The 12465-nt window shown below is 34.9% G+C and overlaps 1 protein-coding gene across 1 annotated transcript in view; it reads right to left on the bottom strand.

Moving 5' to 3' along the window:
* Nucleotides 1–12465, bottom strand: part of Rps6ka6 (ribosomal protein S6 kinase A6) — a 118794-nt gene that overhangs the window by 19933 nt on the left and 86396 nt on the right. Inside the window, exons 22-23 of the mRNA XM_057760699.1 lie at nucleotides 12283–12359; nucleotides 10564–10681 (exon numbers count right to left, since the gene is read on the bottom strand). Coding sequence (XP_057616682.1) covers nucleotides 10564–10681; nucleotides 12283–12359 — 195 coding nt within the window. The remainder of the gene's footprint in view (nucleotides 1–10563; nucleotides 10682–12282; nucleotides 12360–12465) is intronic.

A 12465-nucleotide genomic window follows, 5' to 3' on the forward strand; every position in this document is an offset into this window, starting at 1 on the left:
AAAAGAAGAAAGATTACGTAGGTTGCAGGAAGAGAGAGATGATAGGCTTAGAAAGGAAATGGAAGAATGCGAGGACAGGGGAGACAAGAAACAAACTAGGGAAGTAAGCAAGATCTTGGCCACTGTAGCTAACCAGACTAAGCCAGAAGCAGGGAGACCAGATAGGATGGGAGACAGAAGGAGGCCATGAATAGACTGCAACCAATGTGCCTACTGCAAAGAGAAAGGACATTGGGTTAAAGACTGTCCCAAGAGACCCAGAAATCCCAGGAAACAGCCGGCCCAATTGCTGGCCCTAGATGAAGACTAGGCCAGTCAGGGCCAGCAGCCCCCTCCACGAGCCCCGGATAACCCTGAAAGTAGGGGGGCAACCAGTCACCTTCCTAATAGACACCGGAGCCCAACATTCAGGACTAACTAGAGCAGAACATTGGCCGCTTTAATATCTCTGTGGATTTTCTTCTCTGAATGTAGATAATCAAGTCCTTTCAGAATTTCTCATAATATGGTAGCAATCTGAATTTCATCTAAAGGGCCAGGTTCTAATAGATCCAGGGCAGAGCGTCCACCAAGATATTCCATTATTATTCATGGTTTGGTGTCCTTCAGATAGGATCCATAATGTTTGGTTACGTATGGGCTGTTGCACTGACTCAGCACTGTGATCTCTTGTTGCATAAAAGATGCTGGAAAACTGACCTTGGGACAGCCATCATGCGGTTGAGTCACTCATTTGCCAGCCACCGAACTGCTGGCTCTCCAATGCCCAAATGACTCATTATCAGTTACTCCTGCTGGATGCGGACAAGGTCCGCTTCGGCCCAGCAGTCATCCTGAATCCTGCCACGTTGCTCCACTCTGGAGGGGCAAACCCCTCATGACTGCCAACGAATCCTTGCGGAAATGCATGGAACTCGGCTGGACCTGATGGACCAACCCCTGAAAGGGGCTGACTTAACCTGGTACACGGATGGAAGAAGTTACCTGCTCAACAGAGAAAGAAAGGCCGGAGAAGCAATAATGGATGGAAAGCAGGTAATCTGGACCAGCGCCCTGCCACCTGGAACTTCAGCTCAGCGGGCAGAGCTCGTTGTGCTCACCCAAGCCCTACAGCTGGCAGAAGGTAAGGCACTCAATGTCTATACCGATAGCCGCTATGCTTTTGCCACTGCTCATGTTCATTGGGAAATATATTGGAGGAGGGGTCTTCTAACCTCAGAAGGAAAGAACATTATTAAAAACAAGGCTGAAATCTTGGCCCTGCTTAAAGCCTTATTTCTCCCTAAGAGACTAAGCATTATACATTGCCCTGGACATCAGAAAGGGGAGACTGAAATAGCTAAAGGAAACCGCGTGGCAGATGAAATGGCCAAGCAGGCGGCCCTAGACCCTCAGCTCTTGTCAGTAACAGTATTGACTGAACAGGAAGGCCCAGAAAAAGACCTGGACTCCATTGACTATGCTGATAAAGATCTGGATATAGTCCAGAAATTGGGGGCAGACTATGATCATAAGAGACAACGATGGATGTTCCAAGGAAAGACAGTAATGCCTGTACATGTAGCCAGAGAGCTAATTCCCTCCTTGCATAAATTGACCCACCTGAGCACCAAAAAGATGAACACTCTGCTCAGCAGACAGGAAATGGGTAGCTATATACCCAAGAAAGAAACCCTGATACAGCAAATCGTCAGCAATTGTAAAGCCTGTGCCCAAGTAAATGCTGGCAAAACAAACAGGCCGCCTGGACTCAGACTCGGGGGGCATAGGCCTGGGATCAATTGGGAAATAGATTTTACTGAAGTTAAACCTGGTATGTATGGTTATCGGTATCTGTTAGTTTTTATAGACACCTTTTCAGGATGGGTCGAAGCTTTTCCTACCAAAAAGGAAACTGCACAGACCGTTGTCAAGAAGCTCTTGGAAGAAATCTTCCCATGGTATGGACTACCCTAGGTACTTGGGACTGATAATAGTCCTGCCTCTGTCTCCCAGGTAAGTCAATTAGTGGCCAAGTTACTGGGGATTGATTGGAAATTGCATTGTGCCTATAGGCCCCAGAGCTCAGGACAGGTAGAAAGAATGAATAGAACAATTAAGGAGGTTTTAAACTGATGCTTGAGACTGGCGCTAGGGACTGGGTACAGCTCCTACCCCTGGCACTATATTGAGCCAGGAACACCCTGGGACCACATGGATTAACTCCTTTTGAAATCCTGTACGGAGGCCCTCCTCCAGCCATTGCCTTCTTTGACTCTGATATTGCTGATCATACCAGCAGGCTGATTGCCCTGCAGGCTCACTTGCAAGCTCTCCAGTTGGTGCAACAGGAAATTTGGAAGCCCCTGGCAGCTGTCTACTGGGACTCAGACCAGTCCCCTGCTGTCCCACACCCCTTCAATATAGGCGATAGCATTTGGGTCCAGAGACATCAGACCAAGACTTTGGAGCCGCAGTGGAAAGGGCCATACACTGCCATTTGACAGCCCTGAAGGTGGACAGAATCACTGCCTGGATCCACTCTTCACATGTCAAAGCAGCCCTACCAGAGCATCTCACTGGCACCCCTGACCCAGAATCCCCATGGAAACTTCAACGCTCTCAAAACCCCCTAAACATAAGACTTGTTCGCTCTTAATTTTAACCTCTCTCTATATATATCTGACCTTTTCATGGTTCTGGCCCAGCAATATCAAATGCTGAGAAAAACAGATTCAGAGTCTAATCTAGCTAAGGATCAGGACTAATGGATATAAAGATTTAATCCATGATAAAGAAAAAGGGGGGAAATGAAAGACCCCAACCCTAGTCTCCAACTTAAGGAGGCAAAACAGGATATCTGTGGGCGGCAGAAGCAGTCTTAAGACCAGTTGCACCCGCCAAAAAGGAAAAACACCCAGTCCTTTGTGTAATCTATCAAAACCTGGGGGGCGGGGGGGGCTGGCTGAAACTGGCTTGATCTAGACTTGCTTTTGTCCTGATGTTGACCCACCCCATATGTTAATTTGAATTGACCAATGGTGTTGCTGTTGTTATGCTTCCCTTTTATGTAACCCTGAGACCCTATAAATACTTGCTGAAAAAATACATGGGGCGGGGTCTCAGTCTCATGAGAGTACTGAGTCACCTGTAGGTGCCTTCAACAATAAAAAATCCTCTTGCTGTTTGCATCCATTGGTGTGGCTTATTGAGTCTGGGAGTTTCTTCCCTGAACCCTAGAAATTAGGCTCTTTCACCAAGTTTCTAGAACTGGGATTTTGTTAGTAACAAAAGAGGAAATAAACATTTAAGATAGCAGGACAATGGGAATGTTTTAAATGGGCAATAAAAAAAGCTACAGAACTTTGCTAGAAAGCTAGAACCCCAAGATTGTAATGGTTTGCGTATTCAGATAAAACATAAAGGGGAGGCTGTCATGCAGTTAGCTAATCCATTCAATAAGTAAGGGCTTTCTGCATTACATGCTGATGACAGTAGAACATAAACTTCATGTCAACAACTACTGTTATAATAATGGTCCAGTCATCATAAGTCTTCATCAAATTAACTATGAATATTTGATATTTCTTATAATTATAACTGTGATAGAATATAACTTAATAGTAACATGCAAGTTTACATACACCAAAGCATGTATGTAACAATTTGAGTAAACTATCCTTACTTTTAGGAAAGAAGTAAAATCGCCTCCACAAGAATTTCTTAATAGAGAAAGACATCATTTGTACAATTTTTATTACCCAGAACAATGAAACTAAGATGAGAGATAATAACAATAGATAAAAGATTAATACTCTTGTATTCTCGCAACTCAGTAGGATGAGCCAGGAGGATCACAAGTTAAAGGCAAACTTAGGATATATGTTAAGTTTGGGACCAGCACTGTTTGACCCTATTTTTTATAAAAAGGAAAAGAAAAAACAATCTGTTAAAAATATTTCAAAGCTTTAGATAATCAAAATAACCAATGTGGAATAGAAAAATTGTGCAAAAATAAACAGAAATTGAATATTAAATATGATAGATGCAAAATTCTTCAGGGAACAAGGGGAATAATGGGAAAGAGAAGAGTGGGTTTGAGGGCATATGATCCATATATATTATATATTTGCATAAAGTCTTTATAAAACCTAGTGGCATATAAAATGAGTATATGAAAATAAAAGATAATGAACATTTCAATAAAACAGACTTAAATAGTGAATCAAAAATTAATAAGTAACTCTTATTTTTTTCAGCAAGCCTATTACTACATATATAACAAAATGAATTAAAATCAGTATATCATAAAGATATCTGTATTACAATATTCACAACAGCACTATTGACAACAGCCACAAGATAAAAACAACTCATCTGTCCACCAACCCTTAAACGAATAAAGAAATGCCATACCTATAATTATACTTCATGGTAGTGCATGTGTGCATGAGTGAATATTTTGTGTATCTATGTATATGAGTTTATATATGTACAAGATAGAATACCATTCAGTCACAACAGAATGAAATTCTGTAATTTGTGACAACATGGATAGAACTGGAGATCAATATGTTAGTGAAACAAGCCAGCCATAGTAACACAATTATGACATGATTTCACTCAGTATGTGGAATATTAATGCAGTCAATCTCATAGAAATCAGAGTAAAATGTGGGGAGGGTAGATGGGTAATTTTGATCAGTTACCATTGGATAGCATCAAGAATTTCTGGTATGCTACCACAGAAAAGTGTGACTAGAGATAAAAACAAACACCTAGAACAGAGAATTCTTCAATGTTTCATTTTAAAGAAATAAGTGTTTGAGGAGGTACATATGTTAACCTACTTTAAACATTACACAATGTATACATATTAATGCAGTGTAAGTTATATTATTAATATGAACAAGTTTTATGGTTTATGTATCATTTAAATACAAATATAAAATAAGTATGGTAAAGTGTCATATACCTGCAACACCGCACTAGGAAGGTAGAAACAGGAAGATCAGGAGTTCAAGGTCATCTTTAGTTAAGTAGCAAGTCCCAAGGGAATCTGAACTACATAGGGAACTGTCTTAAAAAATAAAACAGTCCCTTGTCCGGCAACCCACACATTATATTAGAAAACAAAAGCAAAATTTCTATAGCTCAAGAACTTCTGCTTTTGGTCAGATAGAATTCCAAGGTCTGTTGAAAAGTCAAAAATATAAAACAATGCCGGGCAGTGGTGGCGCATGCCTTTAATCCCAGCACTTGGGAGGCAGAGGCAGGCGGATATCTGTGAGTTCGAGACCAGCCTGGTCTACAAGAGCTAGTTCCAGGACAGGCTCCAAAACCACAGGGAAACCCTGCCTCGAAAAACCAATATATACATATATAAATATATATATATATATATAAAACAAAAACTAAGTTTTCAGAACAAAGAAAAAAAAATCCCCCCAAAACCCAACCAACCAACCAACGAAACAAAACGATCTTCAAGAGATGGACAATAAATCAAAGGAGCATCATGATTGCCCAAACATACCACCGTAAGTTTGTTCTGGTCACTGTGCAAGGAAAGAAGGGTCAGCCTGTGGAACTGATTGAGGAGACAAAAGTGATATTCACAGGAGACCAACATAGTCAGAAGATGGAAAATGAAAGGGGTGATAGAAAAGAACAGAAAATTAGAGACCTACAGATGATTTCCTTCAAGCATACAGATTATTACATACCTACAAAGGAGGAAACAATTCAAGAGAAATATCTGAAAAGACTGGATGAAACTTAGAACTAATACATGATAGTGTCCACAAATTTTTACAAGTATTGCATGTTAATGCAAAATGTTTCATTCATTCTCATTTGAAAATATTATATGAAGAATATTTTGAGGATACTGATTATAATATTTTAGACAGCAAATCTTTTAACAATCTTTATTCTTTTTTTCTTTTTTATTGATTTTACTGATCTATACATTTTTCTCAGCTCCCCTCCCGTTTTCTCCCCTCCCCTTCAACCCTCTCCCATGGTCCCTATGCTTCCAATTTACTCAGGAGATCTTGTCTTTTTCTACTTCCCACATAGATTAGATCATGACCTTTATTCTTTTTAAGAAATCGTTCTTTTTAAAAATAATTTATTTGCATGGTTTACACAGGCAGTAAATAAAAATAAAAGTGGAGGAAAAAAACTCACAAAATCATGTAAAGTGGGGAATATTTATGCTTCTATCAACTTCAAAACACTTTGCCTAACTGGTGAGTAGTCTGAGTCTAAACACTTCTGTAGTCTTCTCTAAGAAAAATCTTTAAAATGAAGATGTAGAACTATTACTGCTTCCTCAAATTAACTGATACCTAGACCAAAAGTCAAAGATATTTATAGGAATAGAAAAGTACCCAATATTCATTGACGTAAAATTGATAATTTTTGCTATCTTACCAAAAATTAGCAAACATACGAGAAAAGCAAGAAAGAACAATGAATAAAAAATGAAAATTGAACTCAGAACTGTCATGTAAGAATTTCCAGACAAAAATTCTAAAAGAATTACAACTCTACTCCAAACATTCAAAAGTTGAGATTGAAGATATTTAAAAGAAACTCAAATCAAATGTCTAGAATTGAATACTGAAAGATGAGGTTAAAAATAAATTCAATATAAAAGCAGACATAGCAGAAAAGGTGGCTGGTACAAATAGTAATAGCTATTAGCTCCAAAGAAATAGACTATTAAAACAGGCAAAAAAGCAGAGCATTAGTAAGCTATGTGAGTATTCAAGAAATATACCATACATGTACAACTGGAGGATCAGAGGAGAAAGAAAAATTGAAAAAAAAATGCCCCTCCTAGTTTCCAAATTGAATGAAAATCACAAACATGCCACATATAATGAAAACAGAGATGAGAATAACACCAATTTTATTTCAGAGAACATTTTAAAAGAAAATATGGTGGAATCATAAATTTTAATATACTGAAAGGGAGAAACAATGCCAACCTCATGGTTTTTATTATATAGCCATATTCTTCAAAACCAAACATGAATGGTGGAAGAAAGGTATCTAGAACTTTCCTGTGTCTCCAACAGTCTATCGCGTACCAGCAGTAATTGTAGTGGCTACAGGAAAAGGTTGATGAAAGACAAAGTGAGGGAGGGTCCCAGCAAACATCAGACAGAGATAAGGTAGAATCCAGCAATGCTGGGAAAGGCGGGGTTGGTATCAATCTGCTGGCAGCTGTTTTTTTTTTTTTTTTTTTTTTTTTTTTTTTTTTTTTTTTTTTTTGCCTAACAAGAGAGGAAACAATTGAATGCCCAAATGACTCCAATACCAAATAAATCAAAACATAACACTAAGACCTCCACACTATATATCTTTAGGGAGTAAGAAATGTTGGCAACTTTGATTGTTTTTTCTTGTACTTTGTTTTATCTCGCTAATATTTCTTATGCTTTCAACCCATATATGCTTCTCTTCTCTGTCTTCCTTCTTTGTTTCTATATCCTTTCTTCATCCACAATCTTTTCACTACTTAATTGTTCACACTTCTAACTTCAGTAAAATTTACATTCCTAAGTTTTATTTTTCTTTAAGAACCCTAACTATACTAGTTCCTTTCTTTCCTATCTAACCTTTTATATTGGTAGTTGGTACTTCTAACTGCCTTTTCCTACATTTAAACATTTGGTTTGCTTCTGAATTATTGTCATGGTTTTTCTCCTTTGAGTGCTAATGTGGATTGTGATTTGAAGAGAAGGCTGCTTGGAATTAATTTCAACACTTGGGAAGTAGAAGTAGAAGAATCTCTGTGAGTTCAAGGCCTCCTAAAGCTACATAATGAGACACTGTATAAAAAGAGATAAAAGGCTGTTCATTTAGAGGGTATCTATGAACAAAACAGAAAAAAGGTATCCATGCCACACTTTTAAGAGACTGAACCTGAGAATCAATCCATGAGACAGAGGAAGGAAAAGATATGCAAACTAAAAAGACTAAGAGCCTATTAAAAAAAAATTATAGCAGAAAAAAAGAAAATATTGGGAAAGATACAGATACCTAATACAAGAAACATTTAAAACCCAAATGGATATGATCAGAAAGAACTTTTCCATATTACATTATAGTGAAAATATCAAGCTAAGAAAAGACAAAACTCTTGACCTTTAAAGGATTGATCTCTTTACTTCTCATCACAAAGTATATTTCAACACACAAATCACCTACACAGACTTAAAACTTAACAAGGGAAAACAAACAAAACCATCATCCACGCATTAAACCTTATCTGAACTTTTTTACTTGCCAAAGAATTTTGATGGATTTTCTAAATGGTATAGTGGCATAAATGAAGCAATGAAGGATAATTTAAGGAGGTGCATGTCTGCAAAATATTGAAATGTACTGTCATAAATTTTACTCGGAAGGGTCTCAGTTGCTGATTACCTGCCATATAGCAAACTACAATCATATTATCTCCAAATACTTGAACACTTACTATCACATATGCAACCTGTTTAAAAATACCCAGAATACTAAAATAAAATATATGAGGTGTTTAATCTTTGTAACAACCTCGAGGTGAGTATTACTAACATCACATTTTGATATAGTAACCGAGATACAAATAGGTTAGGTAACAGTCTGAAAGTCACAAACTTAGTAAGTCATAAAATCAGGCTATGCAATCTATGCACCATCCTATGTCTTAATTGCTATTCTAAATGACCTTTCATCCTTCCCTTATCAATACTAAAAAATGATACTTGAATTTCGAATAATTACTACAGCTTTATATTTTTGTTTCTTTGTTTCATTTTTAGAAGTAGATTCTCATTCACCCTAGGCTAACCTTGAATCCATATACCCAAGTCATCCCTGAACAAGATGACCTACAACTTCTGACTCTCTTGCTTCTACCTACCTGGTTCTGGGAAAATAGAGGCATGTGTCATCATCATGTTCAGTTTAATGAGGTATTGGGGAGCAAACCCAGGGTAATAACTATCACATAAATATAGCAAGCATTCAATGTTGGTAGCATTAAGTTATAGCATTTATGAAAAAGTAAAATCTTATATTTCTAAAGAAAAAATTCAATTTCATAATGAAATGTGATATGAAGATAAGCTATAATAATTTGAGACTTGAATCACTACACATGAGGAAAAGGTATAAATCAAGGCTGTGCCAAGCAAACTGTGTTTTATGCCAAAACCAACACGTACTTCATAAATGGTTTCCATGTGCCTTAACACAAAAAGGGGTTCATTTATATAGAAAGTACTGATTTTTAATACAAACATGTATTCTACTGATATATAGATTAATATATACATGCAGTAATCATGACTTAGACATAAATCCATACCAGACTTTTATTATAATTTCTTCCCAATAAAGACAGTATCAGAATGATGATAAGTTTTTACTAACAAATGTATTCATAACAAAATGTAAATATTTTGTTACTTTAAAAAAAACCTTAACTTGTTTGAATAGGACTTTATCTTATTTATTTTAAATCATCCCTCAAAAAAAAAAAAGAAAGTTCTCCTTGATAGAATGATGAGCAGAGGATGGGAGATCAAAAGTATCATTATCTTAAGCAATATTCACTGAATATTTTGATGCCTAAAAGAAAAATGGGAAGATTCGAATAATTTGTCACTTACATGTGACTACTTTTATGATATTACTGGCCAGTTTTGAAAATTTATACTTGACTATGACAAAAAACATTCATGTATAATATAGTTATTATAATAATATATAGGTATTTATACTGGTACTATAGCTGGGCATTTATACTTTGATAACATATTGAAACAATGGTCAACAAAATTAATAAATTCATCTAAACTGAAACCCTAAAATTTCTTTTTATCTATATCTACTTGTAATAAAAGCTTTATAACCGACATGAATACCAAAATACAGCAAATTTTCTATTCACTTCACAATACTCATATGGCAAACATATCAGCTATACATAGTAAAAATACATAAGCTTTCAATTTTGATCACATATTTCTATTCAACTTCATTTGGTATATGTGATGTATGACAAATGCTACAATCATAAAATGCCACCAATATAGCTCCCTAATAATGTCCTAAACTGAATGACCTCAATAGACATGCAAAGAAAAAAAAAAGCTCAAAAAAAAAAAAAACTTAACCCTATACCCAGGCAACAAAGAAATGCTTTGAGCAAGAAAAATTAGTCTTTCCTAGAGACGAGCACACCAATTGGTTATCCCAGATGTTCAGTCCTGAAAACATACACACAGGGGGCATTATACAGATTGGGCAGGTTGATTTTCACACACAAACACAGCCACACAGCAACAATTAAAGAAAAAGAGGCCATAAATTTAAAAGAGAAAACTGGGCTACATGGTAGGATTTGGACATAAGAAAAAGAAAATAAAGTAATTATAATCTCAATAATAAAAAAAATAAATAAATAAAAACTGACATGACAATATAAGGAAACCAAACAATAAGTATACATTGGAATATAGTTTCAGGATTTTAATAATTTAATATGAACAAAGTAAAACTGAGCATATTTATGATTTATACCTTAGCTCCATCTGAAATATTGTCCCAGTTTCCACCACTCAAAGAGAACTTCCCATTGCCTATACGCAGGAGTATTTCTTCAGGAGTATCATTGGGTCCATTGGAAAATGGAGTGTAGCTGTTAATAAAGTAGATTTTAATAAACATACAAAGGTACATTTTGTACATAATTGAAAGTGATGGCTAAAAGTCTATATACAAATATAAAAAGAAGCATTATTATTAGGTAAGAGCATTACTTAATAATTCCTTTACTATTAATATGAAATCATGTATCTCAAACAATGAATTTAATCCTAATAAATTATTTGACAAAGTAAAGAATTTTGCTGATTACTTCTTTGCTTCCTTTGATCAGCAAACTAAGGGTGGACTTTTATATAAACATATAGTATTATAATGAGGCCACAATAAAGCACAAATATTCTATTTTGAAAGGCTTAAGGTCAGCAAGGAAATATATTTACTAGGAAGAAGTTTTAATTCTTATATATTTATAATATATTGTACCAATTCAGCTTATTTATCAATGTTTTATTTTTATGAATATAATTAGTGGAAATAAGTTACAATTTTCAGTTAATATCTATGAAAACAAATTATATTTAATATTGATGAGAATGCAATAAAAACACAGCCTCTGAATTATGTATATAAAATTACTCATGGGTTGAAAGAAATTCATAAATTTAAGGTGGATTTTAAAAATTAACTTGACAAAAGTGATCATTTTTGTGCCACTTTATTAGATAGAACCAAAATTTCTTTATGCTTGAGAATTGGAAAGTTGATTTATGGTTAAAAGTATTAGGAGACAGTTTGCAGTAAAGTCTTAATTCCTTCATCTAACAATTGGGCTTAAATAGCATCAAACACATACTTATATATAATAATTTCTTATTTAATCATAAAACAAATATTTGAAAGCAGCAAGGAAGAAATTATATCCTATGGTCTAAAACCTATAATATTGACTATATGTGATATGGTACACCATTCTATAAAGAGCTTATAATTTTTTAAATTCTGCCATATGCAATTATGTACAGTCAATTAACAGTTTAACATTACTTTATGTTGCTAATGTATTTATGTTTTTATACAGCAGTTAAATTGTTAAAATGCCATACCTAACTTTCTGATATTTACTAGTAAACCAATCCTTTTTTTAAATCACAATAATTCATATAACCATAAATATTCACTTTTAAATAAAAGTGCTGCTCCCTCTTAAGAGTAAAATATCATTTTAACTAATTATAAATTACAAACATTAACATGGTCTAATTATCATATTTATTTTGAGTGTATCTTCATCTTATTAATGGTGGACATGTATGCATATGCTTCTCTAGTTTAATGTGTAGTATTATATTTTTATCAATCATCTTACTAAATCTGTTGCCCAAAATTAAAGTGCTTTCTTAATAAAATTAACTTAATATTAACAAGCTCAGTGGACATGCTCCTATTATAATACACAGCTAATGAATAGTCTAGTAAGTTCAATAGTTAACCACACAGTTTAAAAATAAAAGGCTTATTCTAAAGCACCTATTCTATATGAAAGCTTTTCTATTTTTGTATTGTTCTCATTTTATAAATAAAAGTATAGATTTGAAAATATTAATGGGATGTCTAACAGTATTTTCTTCTGTACTCTTTCTAGATGAAGATATGCACTCAAGTTCAAATAACAAGAGTTTGTAAATATCTTACCCAGCCAACATAGTATAAAATAGGACTCCTAAACTCCAAATATCACAAGCAGCATCATATCCCTGTTGAGTGAGAACCTGCAAAAAATATTCATGGTATGAAATCTTAATACTATAAACTCATATTTTTCATATATAAATATATATTTCACTGCAATATTGTATAGATTCTAATAATTTCATA

This window comes from Chionomys nivalis, chromosome X (genome assembly GCF_950005125.1).
Source record: "Chionomys nivalis chromosome X, mChiNiv1.1, whole genome shotgun sequence".
Lineage (NCBI taxonomy): Eukaryota > Metazoa > Chordata > Mammalia > Rodentia > Cricetidae > Chionomys > Chionomys nivalis.